At 57.3% G+C, this 20,130-nt stretch overlaps 5 protein-coding genes across 5 annotated transcripts; 3 read left to right on the forward strand and 2 right to left on the reverse strand.

Moving 5' to 3' along the window:
• Positions 1-1,090: 1,090 nt before the first annotated feature.
• SLS55_002986 (uncharacterized protein) lies at positions 1,091-5,504 on the forward strand (the record flags this gene model as incomplete). Its single annotated transcript, XM_066774466.1, has 5 exons — positions 1,091-1,254; positions 1,305-2,659; positions 3,730-4,831; positions 4,890-5,439; positions 5,493-5,504. The coding sequence occupies 5 exons, from the start codon at positions 1,091-1,093 to the stop codon at positions 5,502-5,504; spliced, it is 3,183 nt and encodes a 1,060-aa protein (XP_066634585.1).
• Positions 5,505-7,738: 2,234 nt separating this feature from the next.
• SLS55_002987 (uncharacterized protein) lies at positions 7,739-9,875 on the forward strand (the record flags this gene model as incomplete). Its single annotated transcript, XM_066774467.1, has 5 exons — positions 7,739-7,880; positions 8,053-8,591; positions 8,641-9,065; positions 9,500-9,551; positions 9,609-9,875. 5 exons carry the CDS (start codon positions 7,739-7,741, stop codon positions 9,873-9,875), a joined length of 1,425 nt encoding a protein of 474 aa, XP_066634586.1.
• Positions 9,876-10,680: 805 nt separating this feature from the next.
• SLS55_002988 (uncharacterized protein) lies at positions 10,681-12,520 on the forward strand (the record flags this gene model as incomplete). The annotated part of the gene is made up of 3 exons (XM_066774468.1): positions 10,681-10,687; positions 11,117-11,124; positions 11,165-12,520. The coding sequence occupies 3 exons, from the start codon at positions 10,681-10,683 to the stop codon at positions 12,518-12,520; spliced, it is 1,371 nt and encodes a 456-aa protein (XP_066634587.1).
• Positions 12,521-13,091: 571 nt separating this feature from the next.
• Positions 13,092-14,811, reverse strand: SLS55_002989 (uncharacterized protein; the record flags this gene model as incomplete). Its single annotated transcript, XM_066774469.1, has 2 exons — positions 13,092-14,669; positions 14,731-14,811. 2 exons carry the CDS (start codon positions 14,809-14,811, stop codon positions 13,092-13,094), a joined length of 1,659 nt encoding a protein of 552 aa, XP_066634588.1.
• Positions 14,812-15,608: 797 nt separating this feature from the next.
• KOG1 (Target of rapamycin complex 1 subunit kog1) lies at positions 15,609-19,835 on the reverse strand (the record flags this gene model as incomplete). The annotated part of the gene is made up of 3 exons (XM_066774470.1): positions 15,609-16,223; positions 16,279-16,612; positions 16,672-19,835. 3 exons carry the CDS (start codon positions 19,833-19,835, stop codon positions 15,609-15,611), a joined length of 4,113 nt encoding a protein of 1,370 aa, XP_066634589.1.
• Between the last annotated feature and the right edge of the window lie 295 nt (positions 19,836-20,130).

A 20,130-nucleotide genomic window follows, 5' to 3' on the forward strand; every position in this document is an offset into this window, starting at 1 on the left:
GGCTGCTTCTGCCCACTGGATGGTCGTGATTCAGGCGGCCGTTCACCAGCCTGTGGAGAGCTCGACGTTCTCGCGCGCGCCGGCTCCGGCGTTTGCGGCCTCTTTGACGGTTTAGGAGCTTGCGGCTCACAAGGGCTGCTCGCCAAGCGCGGAGCGGAACGGAGGGGCGGCGGGGACGGTGTCAGTGATTAGACACCGGATGTGCAGGTTCTTCAGGCTGCACCTTCCGAGATCACGTTTTAGTGTAGCGTGAGCGCCGTGGCCCTCGCGTTGCGCGCTGTTTTGTGTCCGCAGAGCATGGCGGCAAAGCTCTCGATGTAGATGGGCTGACTAGCAGTCATTCTGAGGCAACACCCTGCCCCCCGCCTGAACATCTTCTGCCACGCCCCGCGTGCGTGCAAGTCCGTGGCCACCTACACGAGAAGCTTCTACGCTCGATCGAGCGTGTGCTGCCGTGACCGAGCAAACAGCAAACCTTCTTTGACACGCCAGCGCCGGCAGCGACGGTTTCGCCGCCTTCTCAGTCACGTGCTGGAGGCACCATCCCGCCCGTCCCTCCCGTCGAGTCAACGCTCCGAAGACCGTAACGCCCCGAAGGACTCTCTCCTGCAAGTCCGCCTTCGGGGGACCAGCGTTCCACCCTGCCAATCCCATTGCAACTGGCCGCCAGGCACATCCTCACCGTCTTTTGCGTCTCCGGCCAGCTTTTGCCGCCGAACAAACCGTCGGCGGGGTCTTTTGCCGCATTGTCATAGCTGCGCTGCGTCATGTCCGCGAATCCGCCGGGTGCGATAGCCGCCTCCAAGTCAGCCAACACCGCGGCTCAACTCTCCCCTCAAGCGCAATCCGGCTCGTCATCCGCTGGCGACAGCTACAGTCAACGTCGCGCCGGAGGTTCTGGCAGTTTCGGAGCGGGGGCAGCGTCGCGAGCTTACCCCTCGCCACGCCACAACCAGGCCTCAAAGAAGAAACACAAGCCTTCTAAACGCCCTGGGCTGGCGAATGAGGATGCCATTGCGGAAGCTGTAAGCTTCCTGCCACTTTCCCTTTGGTGAATGCGACGCTGATATGAGGCGCGGCACAGGTCGCCATGCGTTCCACCGGCAGCCGCAAGGGCCAGACTTCCATCACCCATCTGATGAACTTCAGTCTGCCCCCGCGCCCTCAGAATCACGGACACGGATACGGTCGTTCCTACAGGAGAAATCCAGCATGGGGCCCCGGCTCGGGCTACCATGCGGTGGACAAGGCGAGGTGAGCGGATGCATGATTGCGTCTTATCGGAGCGCTCTAACGTGCCCCAGATATGTCCATGCGAACTATCGCTTCATTGTCGACCCTCGTGGTGACTATCAAAAGCAAGCCATTGATGCGGATGTCCACCTGGACTGGAACAATGTCCTACAGGTTCTGGCGTCTGCTCAGTCGCAGTCTGCTTCCTGCCCAATCTGTTTGGAAACACCCGTCGCCCCTCGGATGGCGAAATGTGGCCATATCTTTTGCTTGCCATGCCTGATTCGTTTCATGCATGCCGAGGTCGAGACCAAGCTTCCCGAGAAGAAGGCGAAATCGAAAAAGTGTCCCATTTGCGAAGACAACATTTACTTGTCCGACACTAGACCTACGCGATTTTACATTGGTCAGGAAGGTGAGCCTCCTCGAGAGGGTGCAGACGTCGTTCTACGACTAGTCATGCGGTCCTCTGGCAGCATGCTTGCCCTGCCCAGAGATGGTGCAGATGCCCTGCCAAAGGGCGAAGAGGTGCCTTGGTACATAGCTGCTGAGGTCATGGACTTTGCCCGGATCATGAAGGGCAGCGAGGACTACATGGCTGAGCAGTTGGAAAGAGACATTCGAGAAATCGATCGTCAAGCTAGAGAGGACGAAGTTATGTTTGGCGAGGACAATATGGAGTGGACAAAGAAAGCTATCAGGATGATCAAGGAATCGAAGGAAAAGGTCAAGGGTATCGGAAACCCGCCCACGTCTGCCACGAAGCCGCCAGAGAACAAGGCAAAGAAATCCGGTGTACTGGCGGAGGAATCGGACATCAACACATCTCATACTGCCCCTGCAGTCTCGAATCTTGAGCAAACACCATCCAACGAAGAAGAACTCGTACCGACGAACACCGTTGTTCAACCTGAAAGCGCTGTTTCTGAGCAAATTTCTCTGGACAGCTCCGGCGAGCAGCAGTCGACGAGTACAAGCAATCTCTCAAAGTCCCTGGCCGAGTTCCGCAACCGTCAACCCGATGGCCAGACGCCATCCGAGTACTACTTTTACCAAGCCTTGCTTCACTACTACCTTTCGCCCTTGGACATTCGTATCCTTAAAGCCGCATTTGGTAACTTTGCTTCTTTCCCTTCAACAATTTTGCCAAGAGTAGAACGAGTGTCGACCGGTCACGTTGTAGATGACGACTTGCGTAAGCGCACAAAGTACCTGGGGCACTTACCATACGGATGCGAAGTTGGCTTTCTAGAATGCGATTGGACGGACACGGTTGCTCCCGAGATTCTAGAGAAGTTCAAAAGCGAGATCGAGCGGAGACGGAAGCGAAACCATGACAAGGAGATGAAGGAGGAGAAGGCGCGAGTGCGGGCGGAAAGAGAGGAGGACCAAAAGGCGTACGCACAAGCTCGACGGAAAAGGAACAGTATCTCCAACACGGGCTTTACAGCCGACGACTTCCAGCCCTTGGGATCTGCAGAGGTTTCAGGGTCTGTCGAAGCTGATGGGGCTTCGTCGTCACCTCCGTACGCCCAACGGCAAGGGTCTGCCTTTGCGTCGCTCGCTTCTCCGTCGACGAGTCCGAGTGCGCCACGAACAGTCTGGGGCACGACAGCCATTCCAGGATCAAGCCCGGTGTTGCAAGCATCTGTACACGAGCACGACGCGGATGATGGCTGGCTCCAGGGCTGGGAAAAAGAACTGCTAGGGGAGGATGCAATGATTGCGCAGGCACAGGCCATGTCTCTTGGGAATGGCGAGAGCTCCAGTGCTGGAGCAGGGGGCAACGGAGGCGGCGGAGGCGGCGGAGGCGGTGGAGGAAAGAAGAAGAAAAAGAAGATAACACTGATGAGCACCAATGTGCGGAGAGGGGCGTGAGGGCGGAGGAATATTATCAGGGACGTGATTGGCCGGGACGAACCGGGTACCTTGCAGGGCGGCTCCGCGAAGGAAGGTCGGCATCTTGGTATTTAGTGTAAACAAAATTTCCTCGACACACAGCACGTTTAGCAGATTCTAACAGCACTACCGATGGCGGCGGTGAATGCAAGGTGACAGGGGTGTTGAAAAGCAATGTGAGTTGTACTCGTAGTGATGTAATTTGGGCGTTAGCTTGAGCACGGCGGCGGCGGCAGCGGGCCTTCTCAAATTTGGCGGTGTCTCATTGTCCACAGGCCGAGGGAGGTACGATTTGCAACAACAACCTCTGCAAAAGCACTGAGTCGCGCAGAGCAGGAGGCCCTCAGTCTTGCACATCCGCCTGCGCTGCCCCAGGGAATTTGCGCTCCCCCGTCCGCTCGCCGCTCACCCTCATCGCCATTGCTACTGCCGTTCAGACCGCCCCTTGGTCTCCTTAACCATGTCTCAGCGAGTGACGCGTTCGCAGACGGGAGCCACGCCCAGGTATTTATACCGCCCTGCAAGCGACAGGACGGCACCGCGCATCCGAAACGCCGCGCCAATTGGCCTGCGCCGCGTCGTCTTGCGCATCCCCAGCGCCATCATGCTTCGAGATCCTGACCTCCAGCAACAGGAAAGTCTCCCAGCCGGGATTCGTCGAGACTCCTGGCCGCCGCCGCACGACGCGCAAACTTGCCCTCCAGTCCAGCGACGGCGATTCCTCTGAGAATGGAACGCCGGTTCCCGACGCCGTCCCGATCAAGACCGAAGAGCCCCTTTCGAACGGCCACGCAAACGGCTTCGCCAATGGTCACGCGAACGGCTTCGCCAACGGTTCGAACGGCCATGCCAACGGATATTCGGCCAACGGCCACGCCAACGGCCATGTCAAGATCGAGAAGCCTGCGAAACAGGTCGTCGACCCGACCATGACGGAGGTCTCCCCACACTTCGAGTTTGGCGGTTCGTGGGGCACGGGAGCCATGATGATTGGCTTCCCCATGTTGATGTACTACATGTGGTTGGGCGCGACATTCTACGATGGCCGTCCCCCCACGCCGGCTGAGGGCCAGAGCCTGGGAGAGTTCTTCCAGCACATGTTCCAGATGTGCTACGAGCACGCATTCCCCCATGCGCGCGCCTGGACCATCTACTGGACCTTCATGGCTATCCAGATCGTCTTCTACCTGTTCATGCCTGGCGTGTACTCCAAGGGTCAGGCGTTACCGCACCTCGGCGGTCAGCAGCTCGAGTACTATTGCTCCGCGGTTTGGAGCTGGTACACGAGCATCGTTCTGGGCCTGACTCTGCACTACACTGGCCACTTCAAGCTGTACACCTTGATCGACGAGTTCGGCCCTCTCATGACTGTCGCGATCATCTCGGGTTTCCTGATGAGCTTTTATTTCTACATCAGCGCCCACATTCGCGGGGCTACAGTCCGTATGACGGGCTACCCGGTCTACGACTTTTTTATGGGCGCTGAATTAAACCCGCGCCTCTTCGGATGGCTGGACTGGAAGATGTTCTTCGAAGTCAGAATGCCTTGGTTTATTCTTTACTTCCTCACTCTCGGTACGGCGGCGAGGCAGTATGAGAACTACGGCTACGTCTCTGGCGAGGTCTGCTTCCTCCTCATGGCCCACTGGCTCTACGCGAACGCTTGCTCCAAGGGCGAGGAGATGATCGTCACCACCTGGTATGTAGATCTGGCATGCGCATAGCATCGTGCAACACCATTAACATGACATTGCTAGGGACATGTACTTTGAGAAGCTTGGCTTCATGCTTACTTTCTGGAACCTGGCCGGCGTGCCGCTCAGTTACTGCCACTGCACTCTCTACCTCGCCAACCACCACCCATCCGAATACGCCCACTCCAAGTGGCTCCTCGCAGTGATGTTCCCCGCCTACCTGTTTGTCTACTGGGTCTGGGACACGGCGAACAGCCAGAAGAACCACTTCCGCCGCAAGGAGCGTGGGTCCGACTACGACCGCAAGACGTTCCCCGTCCTGCCATGGCGTGAGGTGCACAACCCCAAGGTCATTCAGACGGATACTGGCAAGGATCTCCTCGCGGACGGCTGGTATGGTCTTGCGCGCAAGGTCCACTACAGCTGCGACCTGTACTTTGCGCTTAACTGGGGTCTCATCTGCGGGTTCGCCAGCCCGTTCCCGTGGTTTTACCCGTTCTTCTTCAGCTGCATGATTGTGCACCGTGCGCTGAGAGACATCCAGCGCTGCAGGGAGCGGTACGGTGAGGCGTGGAAGGAGTACGAGCGCCAAGTGCCGTATCTTTTCATCCCTGTAAGTTGCACCCTCAAGAGATTCGATGATGATGTGCTGACTCCAGCTTGCAGTATGTTATCTAAGCAACGGACCGAGTCCGAGCATGGGTATTCTTCTCAGACGCCGCGCGTGAGTACGGCACTCCGAGAGCGCCTCGGCTCACGCACAGGAAGACCGCTTTTGATCCATTCAATTCTGCATATTCTTCCCGCCGTATCGTTGGAGCCAGCGTCGCAAGCAAGTTTTTAATTCGCAGTCTCTTTGACGGCGTAATACCCAATTTATTCTTGACATTAGATGGAATTAGCACAGGAGAACCTAGAGGAGGGGAGCAGAGCCAAGCAACGAGTTGCACTTCCGCATCGGAGAACATGCATATGACGGTATACGGATTAGAGGGCGATGGACGGGGGGCAGAGGTGTTTTGGATGCTGCTTTGCATGCCTCTGCCGTGGAGTCTTTGTTTTGGAAAACGTTTCCGCTATTGGTCACACGGGCAGAGCTAGGAGTAGCAACTTAATAGTAATACAAATATCCACGACTTGGTGGGACCACTGAGAGTTACAAGTTGATGAGGCTCACGGGGCAAGACTCGAGAACAACGAACGGCCGGGCGGCACGAAGGCATTTCCGGGTCGACGTCCCATGGATCAGCGTCACGGTCACGATAGTCCCAGGCCTTCAGTTCCCATGACGAGAGGATGAGGTGGTATTGATGCATGCATGTCTCGGGGACGTGTTGCTGTCAGCAGCACACCTCGGGTTTCGCGTGGCTCTGCGCACGCGCGCATGGTCTTGGTGCCAGTGCTACCGCGTCAACCAGCCATTCACAAAGCAAAAGCAGAAGAGCACACCGTCTCTAGTTTTAGCTCCCCACGCGTTCCGATTGCTACGCAGCCTAGTGCGCGTGGGATTGTTTAGGGCCGCCAAACAAGCAACCATGCGCGGCGCCGGGCCGAAGCACGTTCTCTCTTGGCTGGCGAAGGCGGGCGCCCCTAATCGCGACGTCGTGCCAAATGCACATCCGAATAGGTACTGCAGGAGCGATCGACATGCAAGCCGGCAGCCGGGAGATGCGTCCCTTCCGTGTATGGCAGGTACGTATCGGCGACGCCGTGCTTCAGCCCCTCAACACCCGTCTTTCCGCGTTTTCTTCTTCCTGGGTCACCAACGGGTCCAGTCGATGCAGGTGGGGAGACAAACCGGTTCCGAGGTGCTGATTTGCCTTTTCCTGATTTGCGCCTCCGCCGACCACTGCCACTGCCCCCTTCGTTCGGCGATCCTGTTTCGTGTGGCTGAGGCGCGGACGAGGATTGGCCAGAGCATCTTGAGGGTCTTATTTCGACTCACCCCGCACGGGGTTCGGGTGGCGCCAACCAGGCACGCACGCCCTTCACGCTCTGGCTGCGAAGGCGTCCGGCTGCTGTCATACGGGCAGCCCGCTCTGTCGTCGGCTGGTTATCTCAGTGGGCCTTAGGCCCGACGGGTGATGGTGAGGTGGATACTTCCTCTTCTGCCTTCGCTCTTCATCTCCCATCTCTTTCCGCCATGAATGTTGGCCTGTTCGGCTTCTCATTCGTTCCTGCCGCCGGGCTAGTAACAACGCGGCTTCTAGAAACAGGATGGGGCAAACCAGCGAACAGGCCCGGCAGAGCGCATAAGAGCAAGCAACCTTAACCAAATAAGCACGGGAAACCGAGACGTCCATGATGCGCACGCACGACCTACCACGATGGCCCACGCGCTCAAGATGACCCGGAGCGGGATCCAGTTGCCACACCATCCACAACATGCACCGCGATTCGCGGTCGGCCCCGGCATCCACCCGCTTCGTTCGCCACGGGCCCCTTTTGGCCTGCATGCTTTTGCGGCATGAGTGGCTGACCTGGATCTTGTGGTGGGGTAGATGTAGGTGCCCTGGCCTCTCCCGCTTCTTACGCTATTCCAACCCTGAAATGCTGGGTGATCGACGCCCGCCTGTCAGGGCTGCTCATGACCATGGACATGGGTGCTGGAGATTATCGGCACGTTTGCATATATACTTATACCCCGATAGCTCAGCGTCGTTCGGACGTGGCTTGAGCTGGTCCATTCTGATTTCTGGAATCCTTCGTTTTATCTGTCTCTGTTCGCTCCATCGGCCTAATCCAGTCGCGAGGAGGCAACCGGATTATATTAGCACACATAACGCTGGTCCCAGCTTTCGTTTGCATGCAATAGCGACTCATTATTGTTTGCTACTACCCCCATCGTCCTTTGCCGTCCAGACGCCACTACTTTCCGAGGTCCTTGACCGGTCATCCTCCTGCCGATCGTTATGCGGTTTGCGAAGCGTGCTGGCGGTGGAGTGCTGCTTGCGGCGCAGCTGGCCCGCGCTCAATGCTCTGAGAAGGTGCAAGCCCGGGGTGCTCTTTCAGAACGTGCGCTGGAAGGTGTACCGCAGTTTGTGCTGGATTATGGTGGGTGAATATTTTCTTGTTGCTGTCACTGGTGCAGTGATGGAGCTTGGGGTGGAAAGCTGACTGGTTTTTTTTTTTTTTTTTCATGAAGCAGTATATGCAACGCGCTTGATGTACTGTTGTTTCTCTCGTTCAAACCATCTCTGCGTTGCTCTGTTTACTTTGTACTTAGGTACTTCTGAAGTAGTTACTAGGAAGGCTGATGTTTCTCGCTATACAGCGCCGCTAAGCTACATCCACCACGAAGACGCCTACTATCCGTCCGACTTTCAAGCACAAATTGACAATACCCAACCGGAGATTGATTTCAAAGTTGTGTCTGACGCAGAATCCCCACTCACTCTCAACAACCTCGATTCTCTTAACTCATTCGGTGAAGAAGTCTACCTCACCTCGAAGGATGATATCACGCAGGTTCCGCCCTGGCTTAGGGGCGTGAAACCCGACTGCAACGGAAAGACCGACGACGCCACCACCGCAGCCGTCATCGTCAATGACAAAGGCAACGGGACGGTCGACGCCTTCTACATGTACTTCTACGCGTACAACTGGGGCGGCGTGGTGCTCGACCTCCAAGTAGGAAACCACGTCGGTGACTGGGAGCACAACATGGTGCGCTTCGAGAACGGCGTGCCGAAATGGGTGTGGTACTCGCAGCACGCCAACGGCCAAAACTTTGCCTACGACATCCTGCACAAATCCGGCGACCGCGTGAGTTGGATGCCCGAGGAGAAGAAAGCCAACTAACGTACCCGCGCAGCCCATCAACTACGTCGGCAACGGCACGCATGCCAACTACGCCATCCCCGGCGGACACGACCACACCATCCCTAACCTCAACCTGCCCGCCGGCCTGCTGCTCGACCACACCGAGGGACCCGACGACGGCGGCCTGCTCTGGGACCCGCTGCTTTCCGCTTACTTCTACAACTACACCAACGCCACCGGCACCCCGACCTTCACCCCGCTCGGCGACGGCTCAGCCCCGACATCGTGGCTCAACTTCCTCGGCAAGTGGGGCGACGAGGAGTATCCCGAGGACGACGACAGGCAGCAGCTGCTGTTTGGTGGTGCGGTTGCGAAGTATGCGAGTGGCCCGACGGGGCCGGTCGACAAGCAGTTGGATCGGAAGGACGTGTGTCCCGACAATGGGAATTTGTGCATTTACAGGTGGATTTTGTCGCCGTGAGCGTGGTTCTCGACTCTTTTTCTGTTTCACATTCTCCTGTGGGGGGTGTATGCTGTGGACGACTGACGCTTGGAGTGTTTACTTTCGTAATGTTCATATTGTGCACATATTTCAAAGGAGTCCCGAGGATCGAGGCAATTATTGTTTGAATTCAAGTGTAGAATGAGGTGGTGGAGCGCTAGGCCGCTGGACGGTTGGCCCAACGCACAAGGTTTGGGTTTTACCTTAAGTAGTAAGCAAAGCACATTGCTTGATTCATGATAAGAGTCCAGATGGAGAAATCATTATAGCGACGCGCCCAGGCGGTGACGTAGGCAGCACAACGCGCGCGTCGCGGCAAAAGGAGCTTGGGCCGCGCCTGGCTGATCCCTCCAGCTTGCCGACCCTCCCCCCGCCTCGCATCGCATCTTGTCGCTGCAACCCTCTGCAGCGCGCTGCCATTTGTCGTCGCCACCATGCGTCCGCTTGAGCCTGGCCAGCCGGTAAGCTAGCCTGACTGCCCTACACCGCAACCGAGAGCCCTTCTAACCGCGTTTCAGCATCTAGTGTCGCTGCCGGACGAGCTCGTGCTCGACATTCTCCAGTACCTCGACCTCGGCGACCTGTTCGAGCTCGCCCAAGCTTGCCGCTGGGGCTACCGCCTGGCCATTCCGCTGCTCTGGAGAGATGTCGAGCTCAAGGATTGCTGGACCCTACACCCGCGCGCATCGAGGCCGCAGCTCCGAGCCCGCCGAGTCATCGACGAGTTGGCCGACGAGCACGATGATACTCCTATAATTAAAAAGCTGCTGGTGCTGGCAACGTGAGGCCACAGGTACATGTGTCCAAGAGCTACCTGTTGACATGCTGCAGCAAGCCCGACATTGCCTGCCATGTCCAGACCGTCCTCCACCGCTGCCACCTCCCGACGCCTAGCATCTACCACGAGCTCCCGCTCTTTTGCTTCCGTTCGCTTACTCTCTCCACCGATAGCCGCACCCATAAGCTCCTCATGCTGGCCATCCGAAACATGACAAACGTACACACGCTGAGGATCATATATGGGCACTACTTCCTCACTTATGGCCTTATCTGGGGCTTCTTGCATCCACATCGCCCCAGAAATGGGCCTTTGAAGCGGCTCTGGCTTGAGTATTGCTCACTTGCTATGCCCGAACCTGGTCCGATCGGTTCATCATTTTGGCCTGACCTCTCGGGTATTACAAGCCTGAGGCTCAGGCGCCTGAGCTATCTCAATGACCTCACACAGACAAATGTCGTAACCCAGGGCATGGCTCTGAGTAGGGCACAAATCCATAAGAGGATGCTGCAGAATGGCATAGGAGGGGAATACATTACCACCATAGACAAAGTGGTCCCCAATGGCGCTCCAGTTTCTCCGCCCTCGCTATTGGAGTCGACCCGGCTAGACCAGTTCATCTATGACGCTCTACCCGAAGTCACAGAATTCCTGGATTCCACTGATGTGCCTGAAGATCAGCAATTCGAAAGGACTCGGCCTACTTCCCAATCCATTTTCCTCACGCTTCTCTTGAGGGACTCCGCTGCTACATTAACGTCGTTAAATCTTGATATGCTACTATCTGATGACGCCTACCGAAGTCGCGAGGAATGGCTTGTTAGGGATATGTTTTCGCGCTTGAGCCATTTGCGCTTCCCCCATCTCCGCGCCTTCCAGCTGCGCAACGTCATGACTCCTTGGACAAAGTAAGCCTCCTGAGTTCTCTTGCGAAGCCTTTTCTTATGCTCTTGTCACAGTTTACCACGCGGGACATATCTACTTGATAGACTAGACACACCTGGCTCTCCAGCACCAGTTATCGACTTCTTGGATTTCATGGAAGCCCACCCAAATATCTCATGTCTTTCCTGGCCCATGGAGAACTTCTTCAGCCACCAACGCCCTGAGGGCCAGGCGGCAATCCAGCAAGATCGCGTGATCTCCAATCTTGCCCGCACCTTGAGGGAACTACGCGTGGATACCACGTTTCATCCTGATGCGGAAAGCCATCACTTGGGTGATTTCAGGTACCCCTTGGGAGCCAAGGGACGGCGGTGGCATTTCATCACCAAGTTTGCCTCTCGAATGACCAAGGTCGAACACTTGAAGATGGAAGGTGGCATACCTCGTGAGGAGAAGCACGAGACTATTCGAGCGCTGTGGCAATGCCCCCTCAACAAGATCGTCATGATCGCGAATGCGAGTCCGATCGGGAACTGCTGGGGAAGTAGCGACTTGGTCCAAGTAGTTGCTGATGATGTTTGGGACCTCGATGAAGAGGACTTGAACGCCTTGAAGGAGACGGCAGCGAAAGATCCTAGCCCGCCTGGGTCAGACTTCCAATACGTACCCCAGTATGACTGGCTCCGTTCGTCCCTGATGCTGCATACCGTCGCATCATTCCACGCCGACACGGTCACCGAGCTCAAGTTCTGCGGATACGTAGGCGCACCGATTCTTTTTGCCCCCACAGAGCTCTCGCACCCGCTGCTCTCACCGCTACGACACTTCCACAACCTAAAGTACCTAACCATGAGCATGTGGTTGGACACAAACTACGAGGACCGCCACCGCGATGAAGAAATCATACAATTTTGGCTCAACACCCGTGACCCAGAGACGACAGCCATGATGACCATCATCCCCGACAACGACTCGGCATCCGAATCAGACTTCAACATCGAAGACAGTGACGAGGAAATGCGGCCACCAACACCCCCTTCACCCCATCCGCCGACCACCCCTCCCGGAGCCGCTGACCCCGAACTCCAATTCTACCAAGACCTCCAACCCGAACTCCAATTCAACCAAGACCTCCAAGACCACATCGCCGCCAACCCGACCAACCCACACCCCCTCCCAGACCCACCAGAAGAAGTCGCCCAAGCGCAACAACAACAACAACAACAACAACAACAACCCCCGCAATCCCCCGAAAACAACAACATGCACCAACCCCCGGCCGCCATCGCCCAGCACAACACAACCCACCACCTCGTCGCCGTCACGGGCGACCCCATCACCGGGCCCGAGCCGGTCCTCGCGTCGTCGCGCCCGCTGTCGTGGCCGCGCCGGCTCAACTCCATGTACGCGCCGCGCGCCCTCGCCGGCCAGGTCGCCCGCCAGATGGGGCCCTACCTGTCGCCCCGCGCCAAGGCCCGCGCGCAGAGCCCCGGCTGCGGGCCCGCGGCGCGCGGCGCCGGCGCCGGCGCCGGCGTCGTCGTCCGCGCCAGCTTTTGCCTCGGCCACAGCGCGGGATGGGGGACGGTTTTCGACATCGATGTCGGCGTGGGCGTGGGGAGGGGTGGTGGTAGCAGCAGTGCCGCTGCTGCTGGCGGCGATTGGAGCGCCGGAACGGGAGAAGGGAGGGTTTTGTGGTGGGAGGGGCCGAGGGAGGAGGGCGAGCATGATCGATGGTGGGGGAAGCTAAAGGGGAGGCGGTGGTTTTAATAAAGAGGGGATGATGATTGATCTAGCGGTTTTTTTTTTTTTTCTTCGAGAATGATGGGATTTGGCTGGGTTGGGGGAGGGGGAGGTGGAGGGGGGATTGTTGGCTTTCAACATTGACACGGCGTAGGGTAGATAGAGCTCCGCTGCTGCATTTTGGTGACGGGAAGTTTGGAGTCAAAGTTCATTCTTACCGGGGGCTACCTACTACTTACTCGAAGGAGGGTATGTATTATGGGTAGTAGGCTTAGGTAGTTTTAGCGCGCGCACATAGTGCGTACGTATATGCCCATTCGACGTTGCTTTTGAAAGTGTACATCTGATCAGCTGCATTTCATCCTCGGGGGGATCACAATCAGTCGGACTACTTTTCTTCTTCTATTCGTTGTTGCTGCTCTTTTGGTCTGCAAAACATGTCTGTCTGTGTATATCCACTTGATCAGGAAACATGACCAATCCGTTATCTTTTTGACGATGCCTCCCCCCCTCTCTCTCTCCACTCCAAACACATCCCATCCTGGCGTGTTCCTTTCTTCACCTTCTTCTTCGACTTCTTCTTCTCCTCCCCTTCCGCTTACGGCAAGATCCTCTGGGGATCGCGGGGGAACAGGCTGGCGAGGCGGACGTTGCCGACGCCGGCCCAGAAGCTGACGATGCGCTCGAGGCCGAAGCCGCCGCCGGCGTGGGGCGGGCAGCCGTAGCGGAAGCCGTCGACGTAGTCCTTGAGGCCGGGGCCGGCGGGGTCGACGGGCGGGTCCATGCCCTTGCAGCGCTGGACGAGCAAGGTCGGGTCGTGGACGCGCTGGGCGCCCGACATGATCTCCTGGCCGCGCATGAACATGTCGTACGAGTTGGACAGCTGCGGGTCGTGCGGCGAGGGCATGGTGTAGAAGGGGCGCACGGCGAGCGGGAACTGGTCGAGGACGTAGAAGTCGGACCCGTACTTTTCGAGCACGAGCTTGCCGAGGAGCTTCTCTTGAGGGGTGCTCAGATCCTCGTAGTCGCCAAGCTCCTCTCCGGCTTCGCGAAGCATCTTGACACCGTCCTTAAAGGGGATGATGGGGACCTTGCCGTCCTCGGGCAGCTTGAAGTCCTCAATGGTGTTCTTGCCGCCGCTGGCCCACTCGCGGACAATGTCGGTCTCCTTGCTGTAGCGCTCGCGCAGGCCCTTGAAGATGAACAGGAGCATCTCGACGATCAGGTCGACGACCTCGTGGTAGTCCTCCTCGAAGGCCATCTCCATATCGAGACCGGTGAACTCGGTCAGATGGCGGGCCGTGTTGCTGTTCTCGGCGCGGAAGACGGGGCCGACCTCGAAGACGCGCTCGAAGCCGGCGGCGACGAGCATCTGCTTGTACAGCTGCGGGGACTGGGCCAGGTAGGCCTTGCGGTCGAAGTAGGTGCACTCGAAGACGTTGCTGCCGCCCTCGGACGCGGCGCCCAGCAGCTTGGGCGTCTGGATCTGCGTGAAGCCCTTGGCCTGCATGAACTCGGCGTACAGCGCGCAGATGCCGCTCTTGATGGCGAAGATGGCGCGGTTGTGCGTCGCGCGCAGGTCCAGCACGCGGTTGTCGAGGCGCGTGGCCAGCGCCACACGCGGCCGCTCGCCCTCCTTGGCCGCCTCTTCCTCAGCGGTGGCGCCCTCCTCGGGCAGCGGGCGCTCGGCGTCCTCGACCTGCAGCGGCAGCTGCGGCTCGGCCTTGGAGATGATGTACAGCTTCTGGATGTGGACCTCGAGGTTCTTGAGCGTCGCGCTCTTGATGGGCTCCTTGACGCCGCGCACCAGGCCGTGGACCAGCACGATGGACTGCGCGTTGACGCTGCCGGCGAACTTGACCATCTGCCGCGACAGCTTCTCGCTCGCCGCCACCACCGCCTGGATCGTCTCGGCGCCCTGGCGCAGGTTGAGGAAGGCCAGCTTCGCCGACTGCGAGCGGGCGTTGATGACGGTGCAGCGGAACACGACCGGCTCGTCCTGCTCCTTGAGCTCCGTGAACTTGGCGCGCTGCTGGCCCGACGGCGTGTAGGGGACCGAGCCGATCATGGGAAGCTCGCCGTAGTCGTCCTTGGACACGTCCTGGCCGGCGTCGCCGCCGCCCTGCTTGAGGCGCTCAGCCATTTCGCGCTCCTTCGCCGCCGCCTTCTTCGCAGCCTGTGAGGAGAATTGTGTCAATCGCATGTCCGGTAGGCTCTGCACAGTCGGGCTCCCAAACCTTCTCGGCCTCCTTCTGGGCCTTCTTCAGGGCGTTCTTGGACGGCGCAGCGCCTTCGGCGGGGGGAGCGTTCTCAGCCATTGTGGGTGTCTGTGGACTCGAAAGTGTGGATCGACGACCGGAGTGTGGAGCGGAATATATAGCACGGGCCTCGGGGTGCGGTGACCGTGTTGGGTGTGGAGTGACGGAGGTGGTTGTTGATATGAGTCGAAAATTCCGTTCGCCGGCGAGGCGGGGTGACGTGTGGTGGGGTGCTCCCGCGCTCAAGCCAAGCTTCGCCGTCCTGCCGATCCTGAGCCCTGGACTTTCTATTTCGGTAGGCCGTATTATTATTCCCAGGCACAGAATTCCTGCAGCTCGATGGAAAAGAAATATAAAGCCGAAGGAAAGCCATGAATGCCCTTCCCCTTCCGGGCTTGAGGGCAGCCGGAAGGCTTCCCGGTTTGCTAGTATATCGTGAGCTCATACAATGGATGACTCAAAACACCGCTCCAAAGGTCATTGCATAGGGACACCGACGGTCTCGATTATACGCTCTTCAACGCAAAGCACTCAAGCTCGATTTACTAATTACCCCCCGCAAGCCTTAGCATGCCCGTCCAGAAAGCAGAGCAAGCGGCGGGCAAAAGCAACCCGCTCGCACCCATCCCACTCCATCCCATCATTACTAGTAGCCGTAGACGCCATCGCTATGTGAAGCACCACCGAATGCAGTATGCAAACCGTGACTAATCAGCCGTTCCCATGAGAAAAAGAAAAAAAAATCATGTCGCTACAGAGCACCCTAGGTCAGGAAGAAAGAATCGAAGTCCCTAGACGAGCCTAAGACTCGCAAGCTCCAGAGGGAGTAGAAGAGAAGCAGTCTAGCGTCTTGCATCTCACTCGCGATCACCATCAAGATAGTTGCCCAGTCCGCTGCACTCATATATGTTGATGTGTGAGTCGTGCAGCGCGGAGCCTGCAATCATCATCCGGTGTGGGTGGAAGGCTGTCGTCGAGATGGGCGTATACCGCTTGTTTTGCAGGAAGCCCGAGTATGGCTCAAAGCTCGAGAGGTACTTACCGCTGTTCAGGTTGAACAGCTTGACGACGTGACGCTCGGTACCACTGTTGCTGTCAGTACCCATCTGCAATGGTCTGGAATGGTAGACGTACACTGCGAAGACCGGCGCGTGCTCATGCACACTCAAGCTTCTGAGCGTGTCTCTTGTCGCCTGGATAGTCTTCACACTGCGATCCATGCGGATGTCCCACAGCTTGACTTCGCCGTCGCGACAAGCGCTGACAAGCTCGCGCTGACCGCCGCGTTGGAGATGGATGTTTGTGATCCACTGTTTGTGCTCCTTCCAGACCTTCACCATTTCACGTTTCTTTTCCATGCGCTGGTCGTAGATGCGCACGGCACCGTCGCCAAAGCCTGCAGCAAACACCTGGCCTTCGACTTGGTCCGATGTAAGCGAGGTGATGCAGGAGCCCGATCGGGCATTAATATCCTGGTCATCGCAGTCAGCACCGAGCGAAATCCGCACCAAACGCGACCAAGCTTACCTGCGTGCATGTCTCGCTTCCGGCATTCCACACGCGGATCACGCGAACATCACCCGCTACCAAAATGTGGCCACGGCCTTGCTGCCAGTCGAAGACGAGCCCGGCATATCTGTTGCTGGGAACTAGATCTGTCAGGGCGCGGAAAGCCGATACAAGCTCGACCTTGTTCGGATCCTCGTAGTCACGGTAAAGCTTGACGACGCCATCGGATGATCCCGTCATCAACAACGCCTGGTCATCCTCGTTGATGAACTTAACTTCCGTCATCTTCGATCCAACAGGATTGCCGTTTGAAAAGCGGTTGAGGCGAGTGTGGCGCTCCCAGTCCCAGACACTGCAAAAGGATCAGGTAGGTGATTCTCTAAGGGTCAAAAAAGTGAGTACTTGACTTACCAAACGGTGTCGCTGTCGTCAGTGACAATGAGATGTTCCTCGAACTGATGGAAGCACATCTTCTGAGGCTGGCTGCCATTGTTGAAGAAACCTCTTGGCCGGTCCCACCGGTTGCTTCCCGCAACGTCCTTCAGCGGCTGCGTTTCCGCGATGATCTTATCATTACGGTTACGGCGCCACAGCCGCATGTTATAGTCCATGCTGCCAGGTTCATCACCCTCGGTAGGCTTCATCTGCGGCTCGCGGAAGTATTCCGCTGACCACTCGAAGAACTTACTCCTCAAAGGTATGCTCGGCTGTTGGTGAAGGTCACGCCGCCTGTACGTCCGCGTTGTTGGGACCTTGTCCGGAGCGTTCGATGACATCGCCGCGCGAACCGAGTCTTTTTCGTCAGGTGGCCGATTCCATTCGCTCGGGATGCGTCCGCGCGATCCAACCGTATTGGACCTGGTCATGCTCTTCGTGCTGTTGACTGGACTTCCGTCGGAGCTTGAGTGCGAGCCGAAGGCAAGATTCTTGAGAGACGCGGCAACACTTGCGGTCCTGCGCATACCGGCGGACAAAAAGCCATCTTGTTTTGCCTGAGCAGACTGTTCAGCTGACTGAGATGGCTGCGGTACTGAATGAGATTGGTCCGCGTAGGAACTACGGGGGGCTTTCTTCTTGGCTTCAGCGCTGATCTGGGCGATCTCGTCCATCAGAGTTTGCGCGTATGGTGCAAGAGGTGATTCAAGAACTGCATTCAGCACGTAGTCGACTATTACGCAAGCATTGTCTGCAACCTCAGGGTTGGGATCAACCGAAAGAATGAGAATATCCTTCCACATGGCCGAGAAGACGGTGTTCTGTGGCAGAACGCTGGGCGACTCCGTTCCTGCGTCACCATTAACCTCCTCAACACCTTCATAGGACTTTCGAAGAGCATTTCGCTCTTCCTGAAGCTGCTTGAAAGCAGCGACGACAAACTTGTTGTCATATCGTGCCACGAAGGTGGAGAAGAAGACGAGAAGTTCTTTCCGGACCATGCTATTGCCATCATGTGCCATGAATAATAGGTTTCCAGCAATCGACTCCTCAATTTGTGCGACCTGAGGAGTGACATCGGGAATGCCCAAGAAGGTAGTAAGGGCGTGGAGCATTGATGCTCTCACCTCGGCAACCGGATCGGTGCGCAAGAAAAGCAAGCGTTGATGGGCCTGAACTTGGATGCCAGTCCACTTGGCCTCAGGATAGTCGACCCACAGCATGCTCAAACAGAGGCATGACCATTGACGGAGAAGAGGATTGTGGAGATCTCCAAGGTGGCCCAGACAGCTCTCAAAGACTTCAGGACTGAGAGAAACCACCTGGCCTTGGTGGAAATCCTTGCAGAACATGGCAACAATGAACGCACACATAGCGCGATGTTCGCTTTGATTGCCGATTGGGATGCCCGAATTAGGGTTGAGAATGCTGATGAAATAGGTGTATCCGTTGTCTTTGAGCAGATCGGTCTGACATGACTGGTCAACTGCCAAGATGCGGGCCCAGATGAAGACCATGACGGGCTTCAATTCCATGGCCTGTGATTGCAGAAGCTTCAGAACGTAAGGGAAGATCCCAATGCTCAAGGCTAGGTTCACAGCCCAAGGACCAAGATCCAAGAATTTGCTGAGTAAGATCAAAGCACGGAGACGATGCACTTGACTGAGGAGAACCTGGAGGACGATGGGAAGTTGCTCAGGAACTCTTTGCTCCATGGCACCACCCTGATCAAGATATACCTCGAAGGCCGTAAGCTGCTCCGCAAAGAAGTTGGAGTGCTGATATTCGTATTGCTTCTCCCCTCGTTCCGCGGCGATCAAGTTTGGCAACTGAGCGAGGATCATCTCCACGGCAAGGTCCCAGCTCTTCCACAGCGGGTGATCATGAGTCTCGGGGATTTCGGGGTAGCATTGAGGGTGGCAATGATAAACCCGCATAATGCGCTGTGCTAAAAGGAAATTCCGGAAGAGAGCCGCAACCATCAGATCCTGGCGGAAGAGTTTCTTGAACAGCGGCTTGGACAGCGAGTTCCACGCGATGGTATCGGTGATAGCTGTGAAGATCCAGTTGAGCTCACCAATCGGAGTACGCCTTTCAGAGACGCGACCTGGAATGTTCGCCGCATCCTGAAGAGTTATCCCCGTTGGCAGAGGATTCTGTAGGATGAAAAAGCGGACAGCCATTTCAATGGGCGTCGTCAAGCACGACGTGAACACGTCGGCCGGGAGATCAGGGTTGGTCGGCAGAGTTTCCTTCTCTCTGCACGCTGCCAGATGTATGCAGTCGCTGAAGTCCATGATTTCTGCATTAGGCTCCCTTCTCAGCACCTCAGCATTTTCTTGTTCGTGCTTCTCAGCAAATTTGTTGAAGTTCTGGATGATGAGACCTGCATCGGAGCAGTCATACACGAAAAGGCTGGGCGCGCCAAGCCACGATTGTAGGTCGTAGAGCGAGATGGGGATGTACTGGGTGTAGTTCCTGTTGAAAACCCAAATCTCTCCCGATGAGGTCGGCCTCGGTACGCCATGACCGTTGTAGTGGAACAGGACCCGTTCGTTGCGGGCGTTCTTGCGCAGTGTGGAGCAATACCGGCGAGTCTCGTCGACAGTCGGATCAAGGCATAGCTTGTAGCGGGTGCGCATGCTCAGCTGTTCATACTGGGTCTGCAGCGCCTTTCCAATGTTGTTCATAGGCGTGTGGCCCGAGGTACCCGTCGAGATGGTAGGGTCGATCCAGCACTCCAGCTTCGCACACGGGTTCGTCTTGATCACGTCTGGGGGATCCACGCCAATGTTCAGGCAAAGGGCGAGCACAGCCGAAACCGTCTTCAGCCTGTCCTTCATGCGCCATTCCTGGAGCGGGTAGATTTCGCTGTCGTCCTTTGGATTTCCATTCGTCTCATGCTTCTTGTCGGTGAAGTACATGAAAAAGGTGGAGCTCAACAGGTTCTGGTATTCCTCCGAAGTGAGCTGAGATTCCCACCCGTGTCGGATAGTCCATTCTCCATCGCCGTGCTCGGGCTCATCCTCATCTTGCACCCGGCGGTCGTGGTGTCGTGGTCCCAAATCAGTCTTTGCGCGCAGCATCGGCGGTCGTGCGGGCGCAGATCCGTTTGCGCCGTTCACGCGAGATTCGGTCATGGTTCCGCTGCGGTGGTCACGCGCTCTGGTTGCGGATGACGAGCGTGGGCTTAGTGCTCCGTCTCGGCGGTCGCGGGTGTCGGGGCGCTCGTCGTCGTGCTGATGGGCGGCGGTAGCAGCTGTGTGTGAGGGCGGGAGGTCGGCCGAGTGAGGATCGTTCGCCCCGGGCGTTGACGTGAGAACCCTCATAGCAATGCAGGGCCCATCTGTGAAAAGCGCGGCGGAAGCGAGGCGCTTGTGGGGGATTGAGAGCGGACGGCGGTGCTCTGAAGAAAGCTCACCGGGGAAGTGAGCG

Source organism: Diplodia seriata, assembly GCF_021436955.1.
Source record: "Diplodia seriata strain FDS-637 chromosome Unknown scaffold_3, whole genome shotgun sequence".
NCBI lineage: Eukaryota > Fungi > Ascomycota > Dothideomycetes > Botryosphaeriales > Botryosphaeriaceae > Diplodia > Diplodia seriata.